This window comes from Candida orthopsilosis, assembly GCF_000315875.1.
Source record: "Candida orthopsilosis Co 90-125, chromosome 2 draft sequence".
In the NCBI taxonomy this organism is placed as follows: Eukaryota; Fungi; Ascomycota; class Pichiomycetes; order Serinales; family Debaryomycetaceae; genus Lodderomyces; species Lodderomyces orthopsilosis.
This window is the reverse complement of record NC_018295.1, coordinates 1,318,523-1,342,088: the sequence shown is the minus strand read 5'-3', so window position 1 is coordinate 1,342,088 and position 23,566 is coordinate 1,318,523. Positions and strand designations below refer to the sequence as shown.

Genomic DNA, 23,566 nt, shown 5'->3' with positions numbered 1-23,566 from the left:
AAGTTTTTGAAAGATTTCGATGATTATTTTACTAGTCGATTATTTGGGTTAAATTCAGCAAATGAATATTATCGTTTAGCATCTCCCATACAAAGATTAATGAAAATTAGAGTCCCTACTTTGATTATAAGCTCTAAAGATGATCCAATCACGGGTTCTAGATCATTACCTTATTCAGAAACTGAATTGAATCCATATGTTACCATGGTCACGACAACAATTGGAGGTCATTTAGGTTGGTTTACTTGGAACGGAGGTAGATGGTACACATCCCCAATATGCCAATTTTTCAATGAATTGGATAAATGGGATGTTGACGAAAGCAGTATTGATAAAAATGTAGATTTACCTTTTGATATTTCACACAGTTGGAAGTATGATAGGTTAGTAGATAATATGTTAGTGGAGTAATTGTAATTTTCGTTGAATTAGATGGTTATAGCTTCTAAATTTTAAAATATACATTTTAGACAGAATTGTGAAGTCAGTATCACATAGATATCATTTTTGTTTCTCGCTAAACGTAGTAAAGATATATGTATCAAATATTTTGCAACCAAGACGAAGTAAATCCTCCAAACCACAATTGCTAATGGAAAAATTAATTCGCATCAACCAAAGGAAAAGAGCGTGTAAACTGTCGAGTATTGAGACCTAAGCTTATCTCCGGTGACCGAGTCCATTGAGTTCTCTTCAGTGCACAGGATCGACCTAATTTCTTGGCCCAGTGTGACTGTAATCATCACGACAAACAAGAACAACAAGAATAACAAGTGTGTTTGTATTTTTAAATCCGAGATACGGAATTTAAATAAATTTCATTTTTTTAACTCCGAAGTGAAACACAAAGACAATAATAAATTTAATACAGACGTGTCATCGTTGCTCTGTTTGTAACGTCTTTTTCTGTTTTTTTTATCTTCTTTCTTTCGATGCTATACGATGCTATACGATGAGTAATCAGTCATTGGAATTACAAATTATGTATAAAGAAACACACAGGTAGACTTGCACCAGTAGTAGTATGTGAATTTGTAGTTAGACTGTGTCTTATTTACTTCAGTCCCGTGGTTATTGATATATAACTGGCGGTTTTTATTAAGTGAAAACACGGGCCGAAATTTTCAAAATATCTTTCTCATTGTTTTTGTCATCAACGCAGTAAAGAAAAAACTAAAATACAACGCAACACAACAGGGGATTAAAACAGAACAGAACAGAACGAAGTATTATTTTCTTTTGGTATAAAATACCCTTTTATAATTATATTTATTAGAAAACACCCTATAGTACTTATTACAGGAAGGGTAGTTATCTGCTATATAAAGTAGAAGGAAGAGGTAGAAAGAGTCAAATACAGCAAACTATTCTTTACACAAGCATAATACATCCTCACACAATGTTTAGTAAATTAAAACTGAAGGTGTCTGGTTCAAATTCAAATACGCCATCGACTTCGGAAACTTCATCACTCAAAGCCACTTCGTCACCTGAATCATCATCTAGTGCCACCACCAATGGCACATTAACTCCCAACAACAATAGTGGTAAATCAAAATCAAAAGATCTGGTCAATCTTGGTCCACCACGATATATACCTTTTGAAGCGCCATCTTCAGAGTCACATATTCCTAAAGAACATAAACTAACTGATGATGAAAAGGCAAAATACATTAAAGTATTGAAACATTTCCAAAATCCTGATTTAGTCATTGCTGATTCTGAAGAGCAGCACAAGCATAAAAACACCTCTAATGCATCTGCATTATCAATTGATGAAAAATCGTGGTTAACAAGGGAATGTTTTTTGAGGTACTTGAGAGCGACTAAATGGCACGTAGATGAAGCTATAGACCGAATTGAAATGACATTGGCATGGAGAAGAGAATTTGGTATTAATCACATTTTGGAAAAAGATAATGTTGTTAATGGTGAATTAACTAGTCCTGAAAATGAAACTGGTAAAGAAGTAATATTGGGATACGATAATGATTCAAGACCTTGCTTATATTTGAAACCAGGTCGTCAAAATACAAAGACCAGTCAACGCCAAGTACAACATTTAGTTTACATGTTGGAAAAAGTTATTGATTATATGCCATCAGGACAAGATTCATTAGCTTTATTAATTGATTTCAAAGCCCATCCTGTGGGTACACAAGGTGGTAAAATCCCACCTGTTGGAGTTGGAAGACAAGTTTTGCATATTTTACAAACCCATTACCCTGAAAGGTTGGGTAAGGCTCTATTAACAAATATTCCATGGTTAGGATGGACATTTCTCAAGATTATTCACCCATTTATTGATCCATTAACAAGAGAAAAATTGGTTTTTGATCAACCATTTGTCAACTATGTTCCAAAATCACAATTGGATAAAGATTTTCTGGGTGATGTCAATTTTATTTACGAACATGATAAATATTGGCCCAAAATGATTGAAATTGCCGAAGTTAAAAAGCAAAAATATTTTGAACGATTCGAAAAATTTGGTGCTTGTGTTGGGTTAAGTGAAGTTGATTTAAGAGGTGACAATGAAGAATTAGTACATCCAGTGGAAGCTATATAGAAGGTGCATGGTATTACATACTACATACTACATATAATTAGATTATATCAAATATAGAACCTAATAAATTTTATGTAAATAGAGCATCTATCTTCCATCCCCCATTAAATAGCAAACGGATTAGCATTTTTCCTCTTTTCAACAACACCACTATTCAAATCAATCATATTCTGCCAATCAACAGGATACATCAAGTTACCGGCCCCGCCGACCAGTTTAGCCAATACTACCCCCAAATCATTTCTAGCTGTTGAACAATAATAATTTTGCCCGTCACCTAAACTTATAATCATACATCGAACAATATCCCCCGGTTTAAAACACTGCCCTACAATAACTTTATCTCTTTCTGTTGACCTTATGTCGGAAGCTCGAATTATACCGCGATAGTTTTCTCCCAAGTCGTAGATTGTTGCTTGAGTGGGTGTGGAGGTTGATGATGCAATGGTTTGTAGATTGTGGTTGTGTTGGGATCCGCCACCATGGGGGATAGATGCTTGGGCGGTAGCTCCATTGGATCCAGCACCTGAGTCTGAGAGGATATTACCGCCTTTTTGAGGAGCACTTGAGTTTGAGTTTGAGTTTGAATTTGATTTTGATTCAAGGGATATGATTTCACAATTGGCTTGTTTCTGCGAAATTCGCGTGATTCGTACTAATACTATATCATTCTCCTGTGGAAGGTTGATGGAAGAAGATACTGTGGTTGTTGTTGTACCGGACAAATTGGCTTCACTTGCTTTTTCATCAGTTGGAATGTATTGATTCTTGGGTACGACATTAACAATATACGTCAATTCCTTATCTTTCTTCTGTTTCTCTTCAGTATCCTCGCCCTCTAGTTCATCCTTGTTTACTTGGACGAAATGAGTCCTCCCTACTATCGTAGCACATATAACTGATAAACTCTTACCATCAACTTCAATTGGATTTACAACCGTACCCGATCCAGCAAGATACGTTACTGGTTTATTCTGGTGTTGTTTATCAGAAACTAGATTCCTTTTTGGCGTTATGTACTGACCAGGCACGACTAATTTAGATTCCATTCTTGAATGATATATCTATATGAGTTATAATGTGTGTTATCAATTTGAATAATCTCATCGATGTTTCTAATTTTTTTGTCTCTTGTGTTGGTAGCGACGCTTTTCGCCTCTTCGTCCCCTCACCCTCAAAATTAAAAAAAATGCAGCAGCATCATCGTCCATTTTCGCAACCTTTCCTCCATCCACCAATTCCTCCCCAACCACATTTCTCCTCCTCTCCACCACAATGAACTCAAAATATCCACCATACATAAACGACAACACAACCCCACCCACAATCTCATTACGTGACTACGACGAAGCAGAATGGGCCGACACGACATGTGTTGATTTTAAACCTGATTCACAAAGTTATGTTATTGTTGATTTAGACCAAACTGATTATATCGTGGCTCATATTGATACAAGTGATAATAATGTATTGGATATTATTTTTAGGAGTGCTAAGGAAACACACTCTAAGCAACAACAGCAGCAGCAGTAGCAACAACATCAGGGATTAGATTAGATGATGGATATAGTTGTGTTTTTATTTATTTGAAAATGGATGGTGTTTATCAATTTGGTGTGTAGATTGTTTGGTTCTTGAATATACGGCTTTAGTATAAGCTCAAAAATCCTCATGTTTTCGTACAACTGAATATCTAAATCAATTAGATGTTAAACTATTAATATATATAACTTTATAATTGCTCAACACGTTCTCCATAAACTAAGCTTCAATTTCATCTTATCTCCTCCCATCAACTAGAAAAACTGCGTATAGCAGCGACTCTCCACATGAACTTCCATTTCACTCTTAATCATATTCATCTCTTCTTTAATTTGTTGTGCCAATAATGGCGTCAATTGATTACAAGTAGCAGTATCTGGATGTCGATCATATTCTTCATCGTTATACGTATCATAAAGGATGATTCTTGAACTGAATCGAACTCCAGATTGTTTTGCAGGAACTGGAGGAGGTGGCGCAACTCGTGGTGCCAAGATATTGAAATTACCATTAGCATTATTGTTGGCGTTGACGTTGGCGTTGGCGTTGTTGTTTCTCTTCCATCTACTCAACATTGATGTGAACGATCTAGGAGATGAACTTGCAGATGATTGATCGGATATGGATGGGATCTTATTATGACTAAATTTCGTCCCAAATGGTGGTGGAGGCAATGGTATTTTGAAATCAGGTGAATATGAACCATTCGATGAATCAATAGAATTGTTTTGATAGTTGTTATTTTTTCCGAATTTGGATCTTGATTCCGATGGTGGTGTTTTATTACTTTGGTCATAATATTCATATGATTCCATTGATGCAAAGCGTTGTTGCTGCTGTACTGGGTTCACCGCACTTTGAACTTCTTTGTTCTTTGGCACTAGATTTTCCTTTTCATATTCATTATACCCTTGACTCTGCTCGGCTTCAATTAAGTTCAACCCTTCCTCTCCTCGAATTGTGGGCACTTGCTCTTCCTCTTCTTCCTCTTCTTCTTCATCACTGCTAGTTCCAAAGCCACCACCAACTGATGACAGATCATCATTAAATGAAATCGTAAACGACTGGTGGGAATCACTACTTCTTAAATCATGTTGAGCAATCTTGCCTGAAAATGAAGGCTTGTTCAATCCTTTAAATGACATCGAGATTGGTCGATTGTTAGAATTGGATTTACCCTTTTTGGTGGTTCTATATGCACTGTCCAATATTGGTGAACTCTTGATCACTTCAGGTTCATTGTCGTTTCCATCAGTCTCCTCTTCGTTGTCATCACCTTCAACAGAACGTTGAGTCTCCTTTGTACGCTCAGAATTGATGCCAACCAACTCGTGCCCACTATTCCCACTGTCATCCAACGTGGTATCATCATTGGCTACCGAAGTATCGTTATGAACTTTCCCATAATTCTCAAACCCTTCAACGACTTCAACACTGGTCTTGGGTGATTCTGTAGTGTTCATTGAAAGTGGGGATGGTGATGGCGTTCTCGATTCAATAATAAGTGGAACAGGTGAATCATGACTAGCTGTGCTGTCCGGGAAATCTACAGTGTCGATTCGCAACACTGGTGGGGAAGAGAACTTATGAGATGATGCACCGTCTTTTTCTTCTTTTTCTTCTTCTTCTTCTTCTTCAACACGAATATCTGGAGTATCAACCATTTCATCTGCGGTTGTTTCATCACCCTCAGTTGCGTCTACTCCAGCTTCTGCTCTTAATCTTTCGTTAACATCATATCTAGAACCATTAATATCAGGTCTAGGACTAGCCGAAGCAGACTCGAGTGCAGCAGAAGGGGAATAATTGAATGTCAAATTATCCACATCAATGAAATCACTAAACTCCATAAACTCATTATAATCACCATCCATTAAATTCAATTGTAGTGAATTCTCATCAAGATGTGGAGATGGTTGCGATTTAGATTTGAAAAATGCACCATCTGATGGTTGTGAGTACACTGAGCTTGAATTTAGAACTGCTCCGTCATCATAATCATTATCCAATATATTTGCATCAATTGATATGGGTTCAATCTCCTTACTCAAATTGCTTGGTTTGCTGGTGGAATTTTTTAAAATGGAACTTGACCTGGTGATTCCGCTTGTGTTATGAGGTGACAATGTAGGACCATTATAGTGCACAATGTTATCATCACTTCCATCATAATTGACAAATGAACTACGTTTATTTGATTTGATTGACTTCAACGACCTTGATCTCTCCAATGATACGATACTTTCAACCTCATGTGCACTAAGCGATCTGGGAAACAATGCTTCTCCCAATAATTGAAAACTCTTGTCTTCTTTGCGACTAGGGAATCTCTTTGGTACAGGTGAAGCAGAAGGCGATAACGACGACGAAAATGGCTTGGCATCATTAGAGTTAGCAAATGCAGAATTTCGATCCATTGTCCTAACTGGTCGCTTATTATCAGGTGAGCTTTGATAGTCAACTTTGAAAGGGGAACCGAATTGTGTATCTTGAATCAATGGCGGAATCAACAGAATCTCTTCACCTTGTTGATGGTTCGATAATCTTTGCACCGGGGGATTTGCCAGTAAGTTCTTGGAATCATACACGTCAAACTTTTCATCAGCAGATGGGTCAAATGATAATTTATCAGCATCTTCATCATCATCTTCATCATCCTCTACGTTATCTTCGTTGGCATCTTCATCAGCATCTTCATATTCATCCAGGTTAACTTCACTGCTCTCGGACGAACGCTTGGCTGTGTCAAACGCTATATTGCTATCACTAACCTCACGTATAAAGTTAATTGATCCAGGAGTAGCGGGTCCTTTATTAGACGGTTGTGGTGCAAATCTTTCATCGAGCAACACAGGCGAGCCGTCAAAATCGTCAACTGCATTTTCCTTTGGCGAGGTGTTATCAGTAGGCTTTATGGTGGTGGCAACCTCTGGCTTGTCCATACTTGCCGTCTTGTCCTTTCCCGACCTATGAAGTTGGTCCGATGACTTATTCTTTTTAAACACACTCATAATGGAGATGTTGGATTTGGTCTTGGTCAATGGTGGAAGCAGCAAATCAGTCCTATTCTGATGCTTTGTATTTGATTCTTCGGGTCGATATAGGGGAATATTGGTTGTTGAGTATGACTTTCCTGCTGCATTTGTAGCACGTGTATTGGATGTTTCCAGCGACTTATTCAATTCGTGACTTTTACTCTTCGACTTAAAGAGTGTCCTAAAGCTAAACTTCTTCTTCTCTGTTGGAGTATCACTAGCACGTCCATTGAAACGGGATATCTTGTTTAAATCATCCATTGTCGAGCTTCTCTTGTGCAGCAATTGTGATTTATTCTCATCGCGCGATGATTTCTTTGCAAAATTCAAAGAAAATGTAGAATTTGACCGTAAGTGAGGTGATCTCTGTGGTGTTGAAGGCATTGGTGGTTGAGGTGTAGTTTCAGGTGCAAAGCCTTGTTGGTTGGGGCTGGGTGCAAAGCTTTTCTTTCCTTCCTCCTTTTGCGAATTTTGTTGGCTAGGAGTCAAGACTGACAACATACTGGTTGGTTTAATATCTCCCTTATTGGACTCCTTTGAATTCAATTTATTATTGTTGTATAGTTCATAATTCATAGCAGGGTCAAAATCTTGTGGCTCAAATGTTGAAGATTTAGTTCCCAGATTTGTTACCTCGTAACTTGGTGCTGAAAATTTCTTTTCCGGATTATTATTTTGTGGTGGAATTGCCGGCTTAGATAGTGGTGCAAACGCGCTCTTAAAATTTCGGCCCGTCCTATTATTTGATTGGTAGTGATGTTGATGGTTATCCAGCCTTCCGCCACCTTGAACGATTTGAGACCCAGATGTTGTTGGTGAATTGGAGGAGAAATTGTCTAATTTTTTATCCCTTGTGCCTAAACTAAAATTAATTGTTGTGTTACTAAAATTGGATTTAAATTTATTCTGGGTATTTTTTTTATTTCTCTCCTTTACACTATCTCCGGTATATTGCAAACTATTGTGAGGTGTAAATTTGGGTAAATCAACAGAAACGGTCTCTTCGGTAATATCATTCATTTGTGATTCTGTAGTATCATTGATTAGTGTATCATCTTTTGATCCCAGTCTTTCTTGGGCACCAGTCTCAATGACCTTCAACTGTGGAGATTCAAAATTGTGTTGTGTGAAATTTTGAAAAGTAGGTGGTTGGCCCAAGATAGGTGTGTCGTCAGTGCTATATCCACTCCCACTTATAGTTGAAATTGATGATTTGGTATTATGTGAGATTTTTGAGGAGCGTTTATTGGTAGACTTGGTGGTACTTTGATTATCACTGCCGATTACTTCATCTGCAGTCTCAAAAGTTTGAACGGAATTGATAGTCTCCTGCGTTGCGTTGTGATTTTTGAAAGCAACTGGTGCTGTCACCTTCTGAGGGCTGTATTTGTTCCTGATATCTAAAGGGTCTGGGCATAAGGGCTCTTCCTCAACATCGTCTGGAGATTGTTCATCCTCCTCTTCTTCTTCTTCGGTTACCTGTTCAGCAAGCGTTCCAGGAGTCCAATTTCTACTCTTCTCATTAAGAATACTCTCCAATGCCTTCAAACTAGGAGATGACTTGATGATTGAAGTTCGGCTGGTTGAGTTAGGTAGTTTCTGAGTCAATACCTCATTATTTGCTCTCAATCCATCTTTGATACTTCTTGAACTTATAGAATTTGGAATTTGAATTGAACTTCGAAGTTTATTGATATGATTGGAACTATTGTTGGTTGGTGCAGAATAAAAGTTGTTTTCTGAAAAGAATTCATCGAAGTCAGTTGATGATTGTGAATTGGACATGATTGGAAGATGCAGGAGTGTGTAAGGCGTGTGTTAATGCTAGGATATGTTGGCTGATAGGCAGTGACCGATGGTTTTCTGTTGTAGGAAAGTCGAAGGTATAGCAGTTCAAGTGGTGTGAGTTACTGCGATGATGAATACAATATGTAAGATTTTAGTGCTGGTGTAAAACACTTTCGTAAACTGAAGTGTGGTTTTGATAAATGCTGCTTGATGGATATAACAGTAATACTATCCAGTTGATTAAAATTGGTTGTTGGATATGGTTTTTGGGTGTCAAAAATGAGTTAAATTTTTATATTTTTTATTTATTATGATATTTCTTTAAACAAGACATGATATAAAAATAAAATAAAAATATATATATATATAAAATAATGAGACTTAAAATTTCAAAACATACGCAATACGAGCATCCACAGAGTATCAGCTTCGGCTAGGTAAATAACCGGTGCTTGTGTATAGCTACTTGTGGTGATATAGATGTCAGAGCATAAGGGTTGTGAGAATCTTACTCAGATCGATACTGTATCAGACGTCCTCGTGTTACTTTTTTGTCTGTATTATTTTTTTCTTCAATGCGTTACTGTCATTAATTAAACCCAATTAGGAAATCAAACCGACAGACACTTTAAGGCCAAAGACAGTTTTCGTAGATCTTAAAGAACCTTACATCCAGATGTAGATATAAAAAAACACACTTCTAATCAATAGGCTCTTTAACATGCTTTATAAAACCATGAACCCTACTCTTCTTTTCTAATTATCGTGATTTTAAGGGGGTGCGTTGCTCTTCATATTGCCCTCCTATTGTTCAATTGTTACGAAGGGGAATTTAAGTGTCGAGAGTTTGTGTAATAAAAAAAAAAGACACACGCGTCAGTTTCGTATTTTCCCACATGTGAAAAGTCACGTGATTTTGATGTGTATTGACTTACCATAACTACATAATCACACAATCTCCTTTCTTCTTCAACCTACCCAATTTGCCTACCTTTTTGGGATGTGGGGCATCTGCTTGTTTCAGTTTTTTCTCCAGTACCGATCCTATGTCACCATTGTAACTAATACTTCCACGATGATTCGAAAACCGACTCTTATTCTTAGTATCAATTTTAGGAGGTTGTGGCAATTCATCCATTACAGAAGTTGCATTAGTTGTTACGGATTTCTTTTCGAATACTGAATTGATATCAGCATCAGCTGCTAATATACTAGATGATGAATTTGATTGATTGACATTTGACACTGAAGATTGTCTACTTTCAGTTCTTTGTAATCGAAGTACTGGATCTAATCCAAATTGTAAGATGGAGTTGGCCATGTACAAAAACAATTTGATCCACAACACTTCCAATTCAATGGTGAATCTAGACCCAAATCGTTCATTAAATGTTTGTATCAATGCTTCACCCATAATTTCATATGCTGGAGGTTCAATACCGAAAATTCTTGCGTGACTTTTACCCAACTTCTCAAAAAATGAATCCAATACTGACAAGTCTTCCAAATTTGCAATGGTCATTTGCATAACCTGAGCAAAGCTTACAGCTTGATGTCTAAGTGATGGCCATAAAATCTCCAATTCTGGTGCAAGGGTTAATAGATTGGAATATAATTGACGGCAAAATAATGATGATGCCATCAGCGATGTTGTTGTTTGTCGTGGAGTCGTCGTCAGACCCTTGGCAGACTCTCTTTTGACTCCATCATTATTACCATTAAACCCACCTGGCATATTGCGAGATGATTTATTTTCTTCTAATAGCATCTTGTTCCATGTGTATCTTAACATTTCAATCTCACGATTGGTAAACTGTAGTTTGATACGATATCGATCAGGAGCTTCTAAATCATATTGCTCGGTAGACATATTTGTTTCTTGTTGAGACAATTGATAAGCTGTTTGTAAATTGAATGCTAAATTATCACTCAAATCAGATGGTAAATTGAGTGTAGGATCCTCCTTATCTGAAAATTGGGTGGTTGCAATAGTAGTTTTTGATGGGACTGTGTATAATGAAGTATTGTCACTAGCTAGACTCTTGTTATCTATTGCTGATGCTGAATCGGGAGTAATTGAAGTCAGACCTAATTTAGACTTGCGAAATATAGGTGGAGTCGATGTAGCTGACTTGTAGTCTATATTTGAACTTCTTGAAATTATTGATGGTGTCATGTTTTTAGATTGAATATTTTGGGTAATATGGTTCCTTTATAGTTTTGAATAAATTTAGTGAAGTTACAATATACCTAGATGAGACCTTCCTTTGTATGTATGTATGTCTAACCAGAAATGCGGGAACGCAAGTTGACTAAAATAAATGAAATAGCGCCTTTCTTTAAGTTGAGGACAATGATGGAGCAGAAATGTGTCTATCGTCTAAAATCAAGTGATTATAACGATCTGATATGCAAAAAAAAAAAGCAGCTATCAGAAAACGATCAGGTTGTAATGCAATAATGAAAAAAGAAACCCTTCTTTGAGGCAAAATAATAAACCGTTGAAGTCGTTTCTATTGTAGAATATGTAGTTGATGGTTGTAATTCTATTGTTTAATTCGGTTAATCTCGAACTAAAAACACGCTAAAAATGGTAAACAAATGTAAATAAAACCTTGATTGCAGGGGAAAACCTTTTGAGTATTTATGCAGAAGTGGTGTGATTTTTCAGAAAGGAAAAAGTTTAGTTTAATATATTAAATTTAGACGTGGGAATGGTTTGTAATTTATACTTCAAAGTGGAAATGGAGAATATCAACACTAAATCAAATGTCCATTGTGTTAAATTTATGTTGAACTATTTTTATTTGATGCCATATGGATGAAGCGCTAGAAGCTAAACTCTTCACATTTGAAGCTTTTTGTTGACTCAGTTTTAGTAATTTTCTGATTGGGGGGAGTAGTTCTGTGATGCGTTTCTTTTTTGGTTCCATTGTTCCAATTAATTCAATAGTTTAGTAGGCATTGTTTATAACTTATTAGACGTTGGTTTGTATCTTTTGTGTTGAGTTTTAATTTCTTGAAATAATTTTTATTAAACTTTTTACACAAAGAGAAACCTAAATGAAAGCTTTTCACCGAGGTCTGTTGTGCGACTGTATCCCTTTGAGAAAAAGGGGACCCTGTGTTATTCTATAAAGCAAAACAGACTCAATCACCAAAAAAGTGAATCAACTGGAAAGTGCTTCGAGTTCGATGAATGTTCCTAAACTAAGTCATTAGACAGTATATGTACAATAACTTAAATTATGAACTGATGCTGTATATTTTAGCCCAATATACGTATACAAATATCTCCTCAAAGTATTGTCTCAACAAACAATTGAAGAAGTACCTCAATACACAAAAATAAACACTGATCATCATCAACAACCAATAATATTTTCTAAAACCACACACTTAACACTGTTTTGTGTATCCGAAACCAACCAAACCTTACAAACCATTCACAAAATATATAGACGTTTATATACACACTGTGGAAATCTTTTTACTAATCGACCTTTGTAGCCTGGATCGGATCTACAATTTACATGCATCAACAACTTTTCACCCGTCTCCCTTTGCTTCTAAGCCTATGACTTTCTTGAAAAATATATGCTATTCCCACGGCTAACCGCGGAACCAAAATTGAAACTATACTGAGACGAATTGTGAAGTCTGAGTCAAGCCTTATTTTTAGATTTATATTTGTGGTCCACTTAACTTCAAAGCCGCAATTATTTATGTTGGCTGTTCGGTTCAACGATAAGTATATCAGGTGTTTTCTTTTAAGGAGCATAAGGTGAAGAAGACAAATGGAAGGGGGTTGCGGCTGTAATGAGCAATTAACAATAGTTACTTACAAGCTATGAATAAGATGCACTCGCCTCCACATTTTAGTATCATGTATAATTGTCTTTGATGTAACGTTTCACCAAATATTTACCTCTCTTATGCAAACAGTCTCCATCAATTCATAACAAGTGTGTATTAGCAGAAACCTCGATAAGATCAACGAAACTAAAACTTGGGTGAACTATGTGTTTCAAATTGGACCTTCATGAATTACTCAATACGTCAATATTGCCTGCATTAATGCAAGAAACGTATTTATGGCTTGGAAAACTCACAAAGTCTTAATTCTTCGCATATTCCATTCCGAAACTACACACTTGAAATCTACCACAAATTAGATGTCAAGAGGCTATGTCATTTATGAGGATTTTATTTTCTAGAATCAGCCCCATATCTGTGGAGGATGAGATCTAGAAGGCGTTCATTTGCAAGTATTTTTACATATGCAAATTAACTAATCGGAATGAAAAAATTGTACAAAAAGAATATTCAGTTTCTCCTTTCTCGTAATTAAAGATGAGAAAGATTCAATAGAATTTTAGAACTTGACAAAAATCAGCGTGAAAAAGATCACTATGAATAGAAGTAAATTTTTTGTGATGAAACAAGTTCAACAAAAGAAAAGAACAATAGTTGTCCCTGTATATTTAAGAAAAAGAGTGTATATATTGTTATCTCATTTAACTTGCATTACGCTAAAATGCTGGTTATGAACGTGTCTGATGTGCAGGTCCCGTAGATATTTAGACATATTTAACCGACGCTTTTTATTATGCTCGTCGCTGTGGCGCATTCCCGCGAGGAGGCGTGATATCTCCTGACTCAAATTTGACAAGTACTTGAAGTGTAGAAGGGGGAATCTTGATCCTCTTTGTTCTTAAATCTTCGATTTGCGAGTGAGGAAAATTCGGATTTTATTTTTACGGTGTAATTCATATATCCGAAGGAAATAAATTTTTTCTTTGTCAAACACATCCAACTACACAAAGGTTGTATACAATACTTCCAAGATAGGTATAATCATAGGCACCGATTATTGTACACACACCCCTTTGACTTTTATTGTATTGAATGTGTTCACCACAAAATAAAGCAAATACCATAGAGTGTCGAATTGTTCATATTTCCACCCCCTCTCGCATTGTTCTTTCTAGTTCTTCTCCTTCTTTATTCTTTTGTTTTCTTTAACTCATTCTACATTAGAACTCATCATATCGACAACAATAGTAAACAATCAACTACTTTTCTTAAACAATAGGAGCATTTCTTATCAACTTGTTCCAGATATGGTGACCTCACCACGTTTGCATTAGCTCCACTCTGTGATGATAAGAATCAAAAAAAGTTAGTCAGGTCGTAAGCATACTTGTCAAAGCAATGCTTCTGGTCTGGTTAAATAGAAGAAGGCGGTTGACAAGAAATGACTAAATGTTTGTTATATTGCTGACTGGTACAAAATCTCTACATTCCCGATTCACTTCGCCTTCTTTATAATCTTTCGAAATTTGAAATAACGGTTTGAATTTTTCATCACGTGTGAAGGGATGTATATCTCCGAACATTTTGATGTCGCGAAGAGCAAAAAGTTGAATAACAAGGACCCACACATTACACATCATCCACAACAATAAAAGAGCCACATGTCTACATTACCATTCACTTCATCAACTACTGACCAAGTACGGCTAAATCTTGTACACTACAATCTATGGACTCAAGTTGAAGTACATAACAACTATATACTAAGTGGTTTACCACCAACAAAATTAGTTTCGACTGATCCTGATTCCAAACGTGAATGGATTGTATGTAAACGAATGAATGAGCAAAGTAGATTAAAAGTGAAGGAGATTAATTCGTGGTTTGAAAAAATAAAACAATTCACAAATGGGGATGAAGAAAAGAGAGGAAATGAGTTCAAACTTGATGTCCCAAGTGAAGCCCATTTACAAAGTCAAGACACAACTGAAAATAGTAAACAGGCTGAGACAGAAGATGTTTCAAGTAGCTTCACTCACACAGGACCCGCTTCCACCGATGATTCCAAACCCCATCCACCTAACTCCATTTGGAAACCTATAGACAAAACCATGAATGGAAAAGGACGTGTGGATAGGATAACAATTGCATTAATCAACGATGATGGGACGATCGTTTACTACTTTATCCACGATGGGATCACCAAACCTCGTCAAAATTAAACTTAAAGCATCTACAGCACTGTAACTATACTTATCACTCTTTATTTCAACAAATGTAATATATATATATACATAAAAATGCACACTTTTGATGAAACTTGAAACTATGTACAACGGTATTGATTAGTCTGCTTGAGGTTGGACTTTTCAAAATCAAGACAAGAAAAACAATAGACTTGAGGGTAAACTTGTAAGAACGTAATCATCGTAATTGAGTAGAAACAATATAGTAAAATCTATATTGTATTAATCTCCATTCATTTATTCCTTCTTTTCTTCAGATGATGATTGCTCACCACCGTCTTTGTACAAATCTTTGAAGAGATCAATAGCAGCATTTTGCAATTCCTCAGTCTTGGCTTTCAAATCTTCAGCAATAACTTCTTCACCAGCTTGTGCTTTCAAGACAATTTCTCTCAACCTTTCAATATGTTCCTTGACTTTATCAACGGCTTCAGTTGATAATTTCTCCTTGTGTTCATTCAATGAGTTTTCAGTGTCATTACACAATTGATCAGCTCTGTTAGCAGCTTCGATAGCTTCTCTCTTGGATTTATCTGATTCAGCATATTTCTCAGCATCGTTGACCATCTTTTCAATTTCAGCATCAGATAAACCAGATGATCCAGCAACAGTGATGGAAGCATCCTTGTTAGAAGCCTTATCACGAGCGGAAACCTTGATGATACCATCAGTATCAATGTCAAAGGTGACTTCAATTTGTGGAACACCCTTTGGTGCTGGAGGAATACCGGATAAAGTAAAGTTACCAATCAACTTGTTGTCTCTAGTCAATTCTCTTTCACCTTGGAAGACTCTAATTTCAACCGAGGTTTGTCCAGCAGATGCAGTTGAGAAGATTTGTGACTTCTTGGCAGGGATAGTAGTGTTTCTAGAAATCAATCTAGCGAAAACACCGCCCATGGTTTCAATACCCAAGGACAATGGGGTAACATCCAATAAAACAACATCCTTAACTTCACCAGCCAAGATACCACCCTGAATAGCAGCACCCAAAGCAACAGCTTCATCTGGGTTAACAGCCTTGGATGGCTGTTTACCGAAGATGGACTTAACTGTCTCAACAACCTTTGGCATTCTTGACATACCACCAACAAGGATGACTTCGGAAATGTCGGAAGTGGATAATCCAGCATCTTTCAAGGCCTTCTTACATGGTTCAATGGTCTTTTTGATCAATGGTTCAACCATTTGTTCAAATTGTGCTCTAGTGATCTTTTGGTTGATGTGTTTTGGACCAGATGCATCAGCAGTGATGAATGGTAAGTTGATGTCGGTGGAAACAGTTGATGACAATTCAATCTTGGCTTTTTCAGCAGCTTCTCTAATACGTTGGATGGCCATTCTGTCTTTCTCTAAGTCAATGCCAGTTTCCTTCTTGAAAGTTTCAACAATGTTTCTAACCAATGCAATATCGAAATCTTCACCACCCAAGTGAGTGTCACCGTTGGTTGATTTGACTTCGAAAACACCTGCACCGATATCCAAGATGGAAATATCAAAAGTACCACCACCCAAATCGAAAACAGCAACAACTTCACCATCCTTCTTTTCCAAACCGTAAGCCAAAGCAGCGGCAGTTGGTTCGTTAACAACTCTCAAAACATTTAAGCCAACAATCTTACCGGCATCCTTGGTAGCTTGTCTTTGAGCATCGTTAAAGTAAGCTGGACAAGTAACAACAGCACTGTTGATCTTCTTACCCAAAGCAGCTTCAGCAGTTTCCTTCATCTTGTTCAAAATGAAACCACCAATTTGTTGTGGTGAGTATTGTTCTCCTCTAGCTTCCAACCAAGCATCACCATTTCCGTGCTTGATGATCTTGTAAGGAACTTGGTTGATATCTCTTTGGACTTCTTTATCCTCATATCTACGACCAATCAAACGTTTGGTGGCAAACAAAGTGTTTTCTGGATTAACAACAGCTTGACGTTTAGCTGGAATACCAACCAATCTTTCGCCATCCTTGGTGAATGCAACAATAGAAGGAGTGGTTCTTCCACCTTCGGAGTTTTCTAAAATCTTTGGAGTCTTACCTTCCATAACAGCGACAGCCGAGTTGGTAGTACCCAAATCGATACCAATGACTTGACCTGTTGGAGCAGCAGCAGTAGATTGCGCACGAACGGCAGCAAATCTGCTGGTGGTTGGTAATTGACGAGCAACGTTTCTCAACGAACTTCTAGCAGACAACATTGTTTCTATGTAGTGTATTAGGTAAAATGTCTCTCTCTAATTGAAATACAATTCCGGGAAGAAATTTAAAAAAATTTGGAACTCAAGAGGAGGATTTGGAAAACTTTTTTATATGAAAATTTTTTTGTTTGTGTCCCCCAGTCATTGTAAACGTCATTTGTCTCTTTAAATTCAAATGTCGTAGCAATTTGGTAGCTCTATAGAACCATCATAGAATGTTATGGAAAAATTAAATTTAACGTTCAAACTTTGCTGCAAAATGTCTCTCTATCTCTCCCCTTGAATTTTTTCCTCCACACAAGCACTACCCATGTTTTGTTAAAGGGTCTAGAGAAATAACATAGTTCACTGATACAACAGAAGAGTAAGAAGGGGAGACATTAGCGAGGCCATCCCACAGTGTAATCATTACCTCGGTTGACGGTAATACAGTGGAAACACAATACGTCCGGTTTAGAGATTCTAGAGTTTGATAAACGTGCTCTTTGCATTTGTCACTGTTCACTACGCAAAGAACAAACTAGAACAATCTCTTACTACATACACATCACTACTATATCTCAATACAGTCATTTTTTTCGTTAATCTTCGCATGATACTACCAGGGGGGTATGACACAGAATATCCACATTCATCTCATCACAATACTCCTGCATAAATCACTCTTTAAGGTCGTCCGGAATATGGCCGTTCATAACCCAGGTTAAAGACTTTTCCTTACGAAAATTTTCCAAATATTCAATCATCTCGTCATCTGTTTTGTTGTACTTATAGCTGCCCCTCTTTATAGCGTCACATAAACGCTTTCTTCTTTGATAACGTTTACTCTCTTTGGATCGAGAATCCCCCCTCCAATTAAGCTTACCATATTTTTCATCCATCTCGCAAAGTGGTCCTTGACCTTTGAATCCTTTGAAAAATTCATCATATATTTCACGAACTGTGGTAGGATTGTGAATGAACTCAATATGTACCTTACCATCCGATTTTTGGTCCGTGCTTTGATCCTTCTTCGATGAAACCGGCTCCTCAGAAAGTATTGAGTTTATTTCTTCACTTACACCACCTCTCTTTCTCTTTTTACCCCTAGTCTTTTGTTTGATTGGCATTTCATCACCCGCTTCTTGTTGCCTGCGAGCTTGTCGTTGTTGTGGTTGTTGTTGTGGTTGTTGTTGTGGTTGGACTTGACGAGACAGTATATCGTGCCGATCGTTGGGCACCACAGTTGAGACATGATGCAACTCGGGGTCCATATTGTTATCTAAAGCTCTCCCGAGGTGATCAGATGCAGTAGTTTGATTCAAAAGGTGCTGTCTACGTTGCATCGAAATTTGATGAGCCATGTGTGGCTGTGTTTGCAAATGATTTACATGGTGGTTGATTTGCTGTTGTATACCGTGTCGTTGCAAATCACTTACATTGACACTCTCTTGAAACGCACGTATTGAGCGTAACACTGACTCGTCGTCATCATCAGCTTCTGAAGTTTCACCTTGTGCTCTCAATTCCAATACTTCATCCTCGCCTGGTAATTTGCCTCTCCTGCTCATCATCTGGGTCACCAAATCGGTCAATAACGACGTCACCTTATCCAATTTTACATTTTGAAGATCAAGCAACTGTCTTAATATTGACACTTCACGTTGTAATGAGACAATACGATCATTTTCAACCTTGCTTAATTGATTTGTCAATCGATCAATCTTGGCTTCCAAAAAGGCTACGTTTTGTTCACTTGTGCGCATATGAGAAGACGGGTTCATAGTTGACTGTGAGAGACGGTTTCAATGGTGTATCTATGTGTTCGGGTTAATTTTGCAGTCGCTGAGTGTCGTCAGGAATCGATACGTATGTTAGGCTGCAAAAATGTCGGTGCAGATTGCTATGTTGTGACTTTTATTGTTAACATTAATGTCTCGACAAACGAAATTGAGAAGAAAAAAAGTCTCTTGATAATCCATAGCTTGCGCTACCGGTTCATGTAAATGAAATAAACACAATAAACTTTTATTACATATAAATAAATAAGGTATCGATTATCCTATATCTGATTCTATCTCTTCTGGGCTAGTCACAACTGCGTCAGCTTCATAAGGCATATTTGCAGTATTACCCAGCCTTTTGCTTTCAGTTTCCTCAGCAGCACTTTCTTCCTGCTGATTACTCGATTCCACTTTGGTCCCTAGCAAAGCTTCTTCACTAATATCATCCAACTCATCGAATCTAGCTGTAAAACAGTCACCAAACAATGCCAATAGAGCAACGCATCTACCTTTGGAGTTTATATAGACTGCTCTACACTTTTTGTAGTCACCATACACCTCCTTGGTAGCCAAACTCAATTGCATCAAACTTGACAGCTTGGGTAAAAACAATCCAATGTTATCTGTGTATTGTGTCATTGTTTTCAAAAGCTCAGTAATATTGAATGGTTGCATGGCATATAAATTAAACTCATTCCGATCATAATTTGTGCCACCCCATGGCGGAGAACTGAATATAAAGTCAAATATCCTATTGGGCGGTACGTCTTTTCTTGCATCTCTTACACTTTGCGGAATCCAATCGTAATTGACTTCTTGGTTGTCTTTGAGTTGTGTGATTTCCCTCCAATCGGCTTGCAATGTCCACGTTTTATCTTGAACGCCGTAAACTTCTGCATTATGTTCAGCACAGTACAAATTGGTGCCATTGATTTCTATTCCGCCTACAGAATCAAAAAATTGGGCAAATTGAATCATATTTCCACCTCCTCCACAACATACATCCAATCCATACTCTGCATCAAGCGGTAATATCTTCACAAATAATTGCGCAATATATTTAGCAATCATTTCCGGTGTTACACTATACCATAACTCTGCTGAGAGATATATTCCTTCATCGTATTTGGAAAACAATTCGTATCTTCGACTCCAAAATTTTTGCAGCGATGGTGGTAAGGTGTAATATGTATGCATCAACAATTCGCCGTTGTAGGTGTATTCATTGTTTTCAGAATCTTCCTCTTGTCTTTCATCCTCTTGGCATTCATCATTATTTTGAGGTGTCATTCCTTGTTGAGCGTCATCATAAACTGCTCGGTTCTTCCTTTTGTTCTTCCGCTTCTTCTTCTTTCGCTTCCCAATTTTTGCAGGCGATGAGGCTCTTTCGAATATTGTACCGCTAGATGTATCTATTGCTTCATCTTCCTTATCGGTAGGTTCATTTGACGCAAGAGACATCGTCAATCGTAGAAGTCTAGATGTAAACAGTGATCTGCTAACACCTTGTTGTGTTTTTCTCTAATGGCGCTACCGGTATATCATACCGAAAGGAATAATGCCGATGCACCATCGACAACATGCAACAGATGGTACAAATCACTGCAGTAGAAGACCATATTGAATTGTTATATCACTTGTATAAAACCAATAGATTCAGAAACACTTTAATAATACATAGTATATAACCCAATTAACCCAACCACATAATCTACATTGTCCACACTTTACCTTCAGCGAGGAAAATTTTGTTATCATCTTGCATCTTCTCAAGTCCGGTTTCGATTTCAGACTCTGTAAATTTCTCCTCCTGTGCCATTTCTTCATTGATGGCAGTCGTGACACTTTCAATAGGAGCAATACGTTGTGACTCGGGACCTGTAAACACTTCAGAGCGAATAACTTTTTGAAGTACTCTTCTGAAGGTTTGGAACCTTTCTGAACTTATCCTGGATGGCTGTTCGGTATTAGTTGCTCTATCACTAAGTGGATGTATGTGGGAACTAGATTGAGTATCTTCGGCCTGAGAAGATTGTTGTTCATTCTCGTTTGTTATGTGGAATTGCTCCAACTCATCACCGACCTCTTCTGTATCACCATCGTTATCTTGATGACCCAATGGTGGCTCTGGCGTGGTTTCTGGAGTTCTCTGTTGTTGTTGCTCTTGCTGTTCCGTTAGCCTAGTTCTTCTCGTACTTGGTCTAGTTCCCGCTATTTCTTCCTCTGAATCTTCCTCAGATTCCAGCTCTGAATCAAAAGTTTCAGCAACGGTTCTTCTCTTTTTCTTTTGTTTCTTGGGGATTTCCTTGAACAAAGCGTATCTCAACATTTCCTCGGCAACTTTAGCATCCTTGACCTCTACACTTTTGGACAATCTCACCTTGGCGTGAGCTGAAGCCAAACGGATTAAAGTTTCCAAAGTTCTAGCTGTGATTGGTGCTGTGTTTCTTTGATTGTTTCCAATCAAGTCGTTTCTTAGCGATGAATAAGTGGTTACAATATAAGCAGACGCACTCTTTGTTAGTACAGGCTTGATTCTTTGTTTGGCATATTGAATGTACTTTTTCAAAAATGGAATTGACAAGATCGTAGGCGATTTCTTGGAATTTCTTGCTACACCAGCATGTAATAAAGCGTTAAATTTTTCGAAAACTGGTTGTTCCAACAACTCTTGTTCATTTACCTCGTCATCACCAACGGCTAGTGTCACATTTGATTTTTCCCTGATTGGCTCTCCTTCCATCATTCCGGGAGGCACAAACCTGTGCATCCTCAATACATGTTCTGAAATGACTCTATCTTTGGTTGGATTGACGTCATCCGTGACAACAAATAACAAATCGAAACGAGATAACAACGAATCCGGCAAAGCAATATTCTTGTGTGGATCTTTGTGTACATCATACTGACCAAATACTGGGTTGGCTGCTGCAATGACAGAACAACGAGCATTTAAGGAGGTATGGATACCTGCTTTAGCGATGGTGACAGTTTGTTGTTCCATGACTTCGTGAATCGCTACTCTATCTGAGTCCGACATCTTATCAAACTCATCAATGCACACAATCCCCCTGTCTGCTAAAACCATCGCACCGGCTTCTAGTCTTCTTTCACCGGTTTCTTTATCAGTGGTTACTGCAGCAGTCAAACCAACACCAGAAGAACCTCTACCAGTTGTTGCAATAGCCAATGAAGCCGTATTCAAAACAAATCTCAAGATTTGAGACTTTGCTGTCGATGGGTCACCAACCATTAAAATATTGATATCTCCTCTCAAATGGGTACCATTGTCCAAATTCTTTTCCACACCTCCCATCATCATCAACAAAACTGCCTTCTTGATATGCTCAAATCCATAAATCGAAGGAGCTAATGACTGAGATAAGATATCAAATATTTTCTTGTCTTTGGAAAGCTTGTTTATATTTCTGATATCGTGATCGGTAATCTTTTCTTGTGACGCGACACCAGTCGATCTAGCATGTAGTGGGTAAACAGAATTTCCCAAAATAACTGTTTTGAATGAAGAATTGTTGTTTACACCTCCACCCAATGCACGGTAAACCCCAACAATTTGAACACGGTCTCCTGGTTTTGTAAGATCCACCAAGTCATCATCTAAAATGACATCCACGGATCTGGGTAATTGACCTGCTGGTGCAGTTTCTGGCATCTCTTGAACAGATATTTTTTGATGATCTTTATACGTTGAATAACCATACTCGGTAGTCAATTTGTTACCATCCATGTCTTCAGTGGGATAAATTGGAGGGGTTGAAATAGCATCAAAAGAAGTGGTTTGATCTCTGTATTCTCTTGCGTAGAATCTACCAGTAGCATCAGCATATTGCACTGACCTAATGACTTTAGGGCGAACTAAAGAAGCTCTTGTGACAATACCTTCAATCGACACCATCTTTGATAAGTAATTTGAGTCAATGGATCTAGGGGTGATTGAATGACTACCAAAAGCTCCCTTAAAACTCAAGTAATACTGCTGGTTTGTATCAAAGTCACTTGGGAACGATGAGTCACTAGGATCGTAAATTGTTAAAACTGTGTCTCTTAAAGCACGCTCACAAGCCGGTAAATAATCAGCAGGTTGGTTCAATAACCCTTGCCAAAACTCTCTGTCGAAATCTCTGATTTGATCAATTGAAACATTTAATCTGTATTTACCTTTAATAATCAAGTCTCTTATTTGAGCTCTGTAATCAACACCAGTATTTGCATCTATTCTGTCCAAAAATTCTTGAAATCTTCTAACTCTGTCACCAAAGACAGCATCCAAAGGTTGCTCATCAAATTGAGTAGTATCATCCATAACTGGCTAGCTGGTTAACGAAAGAAATAGGATGATTGGAATAAATGAATGTAGAAGTGAATTCTTCCATAGTTTTGTCAAAAAAAAAATAGGGATACATTTTTTCTTGCGGAACGTGATGGGAGAAAACCAACACGCGTTTCATTAATTTTCCCAAAGCGGTTAAATTAAAATGAAGTACAATTTCAGGTTAGTGTACCAATAAATGCTACCAAAGTCTACTTTTTAGGGTTGCAAATATATCGCACTGGCTTTCATCGTCCTCGTTTATATGGGCTTACCCAAAACTT

General features: G+C 37.5%; 11 protein-coding genes across 11 annotated transcripts in view; 4 read left to right on the top strand and 7 right to left on the bottom strand. All coding sequences in view use genetic code 12, as the record gives it.

Moving 5' to 3' along the window:
• Positions 1-411, top strand: part of CORT_0B06320 (Ymr210w protein) — a gene marked incomplete at both ends in the record, with an annotated part of 1,458 nt that extends 1,047 nt beyond the window's left edge. The window contains one exon of the mRNA XM_003867730.1: positions 1-411. This exon is cut by the window's left edge and continues 1,047 nt beyond it. Coding sequence (XP_003867778.1) covers positions 1-411 — 411 coding nt within the window.
• A 988-nt stretch (positions 412-1,399) lies between these two features.
• CORT_0B06310 (Pdr16 phosphatidylinositol transfer protein) lies at positions 1,400-2,569 on the top strand (the record flags this gene model as incomplete). The annotated part of the gene is made up of 1 exon (XM_003867729.1): positions 1,400-2,569. The coding sequence occupies one exon, from the start codon at positions 1,400-1,402 to the stop codon at positions 2,567-2,569; it is 1,170 nt and encodes a 389-aa protein (XP_003867777.1).
• A 104-nt stretch (positions 2,570-2,673) lies between these two features.
• CORT_0B06300 (hypothetical protein) lies at positions 2,674-3,618 on the bottom strand (the record flags this gene model as incomplete). Its single annotated transcript, XM_003867728.1, has 1 exon — positions 2,674-3,618. One exon carries the CDS (start codon positions 3,616-3,618, stop codon positions 2,674-2,676), a length of 945 nt encoding a protein of 314 aa, XP_003867776.1.
• Positions 3,619-3,844: 226 nt separating this feature from the next.
• CORT_0B06290 (hypothetical protein) lies at positions 3,845-4,102 on the top strand (the record flags this gene model as incomplete). Its single annotated transcript, XM_003867727.1, has 1 exon — positions 3,845-4,102. One exon carries the CDS (start codon positions 3,845-3,847, stop codon positions 4,100-4,102), a length of 258 nt encoding a protein of 85 aa, XP_003867775.1.
• Positions 4,103-4,365: 263 nt separating this feature from the next.
• Positions 4,366-8,931, bottom strand: CORT_0B06280 (Bni4 protein; the record flags this gene model as incomplete). The annotated part of the gene is made up of 1 exon (XM_003867726.1): positions 4,366-8,931. One exon carries the CDS (start codon positions 8,929-8,931, stop codon positions 4,366-4,368), a length of 4,566 nt encoding a protein of 1,521 aa, XP_003867774.1.
• Positions 8,932-9,874: 943 nt separating this feature from the next.
• On the bottom strand, positions 9,875-11,110 carry CORT_0B06270 (hypothetical protein; the record flags this gene model as incomplete). Its single annotated transcript, XM_003867725.1, has 1 exon — positions 9,875-11,110. One exon carries the CDS (start codon positions 11,108-11,110, stop codon positions 9,875-9,877), a length of 1,236 nt encoding a protein of 411 aa, XP_003867773.1.
• Positions 11,111-14,411: 3,301 nt separating this feature from the next.
• CORT_0B06260 (Sen15 protein) lies at positions 14,412-14,972 on the top strand (the record flags this gene model as incomplete). The annotated part of the gene is made up of 1 exon (XM_003867724.1): positions 14,412-14,972. The coding sequence occupies one exon, from the start codon at positions 14,412-14,414 to the stop codon at positions 14,970-14,972; it is 561 nt and encodes a 186-aa protein (XP_003867772.1).
• Positions 14,973-15,233: 261 nt separating this feature from the next.
• CORT_0B06250 (Ssc1 heat shock protein) lies at positions 15,234-17,189 on the bottom strand (the record flags this gene model as incomplete). Its single annotated transcript, XM_003867723.1, has 1 exon — positions 15,234-17,189. The coding sequence occupies one exon, from the start codon at positions 17,187-17,189 to the stop codon at positions 15,234-15,236; it is 1,956 nt and encodes a 651-aa protein (XP_003867771.1).
• Positions 17,190-17,848: 659 nt separating this feature from the next.
• CORT_0B06240 (hypothetical protein) lies at positions 17,849-18,952 on the bottom strand (the record flags this gene model as incomplete). The annotated part of the gene is made up of 1 exon (XM_003867722.1): positions 17,849-18,952. The coding sequence occupies one exon, from the start codon at positions 18,950-18,952 to the stop codon at positions 17,849-17,851; it is 1,104 nt and encodes a 367-aa protein (XP_003867770.1).
• A 273-nt stretch (positions 18,953-19,225) lies between these two features.
• On the bottom strand, positions 19,226-20,413 carry CORT_0B06230 (hypothetical protein; the record flags this gene model as incomplete). Its single annotated transcript, XM_003867721.1, has 1 exon — positions 19,226-20,413. One exon carries the CDS (start codon positions 20,411-20,413, stop codon positions 19,226-19,228), a length of 1,188 nt encoding a protein of 395 aa, XP_003867769.1.
• Positions 20,414-20,663: 250 nt separating this feature from the next.
• CORT_0B06220 (Mcm3 DNA replication protein) lies at positions 20,664-23,276 on the bottom strand (the record flags this gene model as incomplete). The annotated part of the gene is made up of 1 exon (XM_003867720.1): positions 20,664-23,276. One exon carries the CDS (start codon positions 23,274-23,276, stop codon positions 20,664-20,666), a length of 2,613 nt encoding a protein of 870 aa, XP_003867768.1.
• Positions 23,277-23,566: the final 290 nt, after the last annotated feature.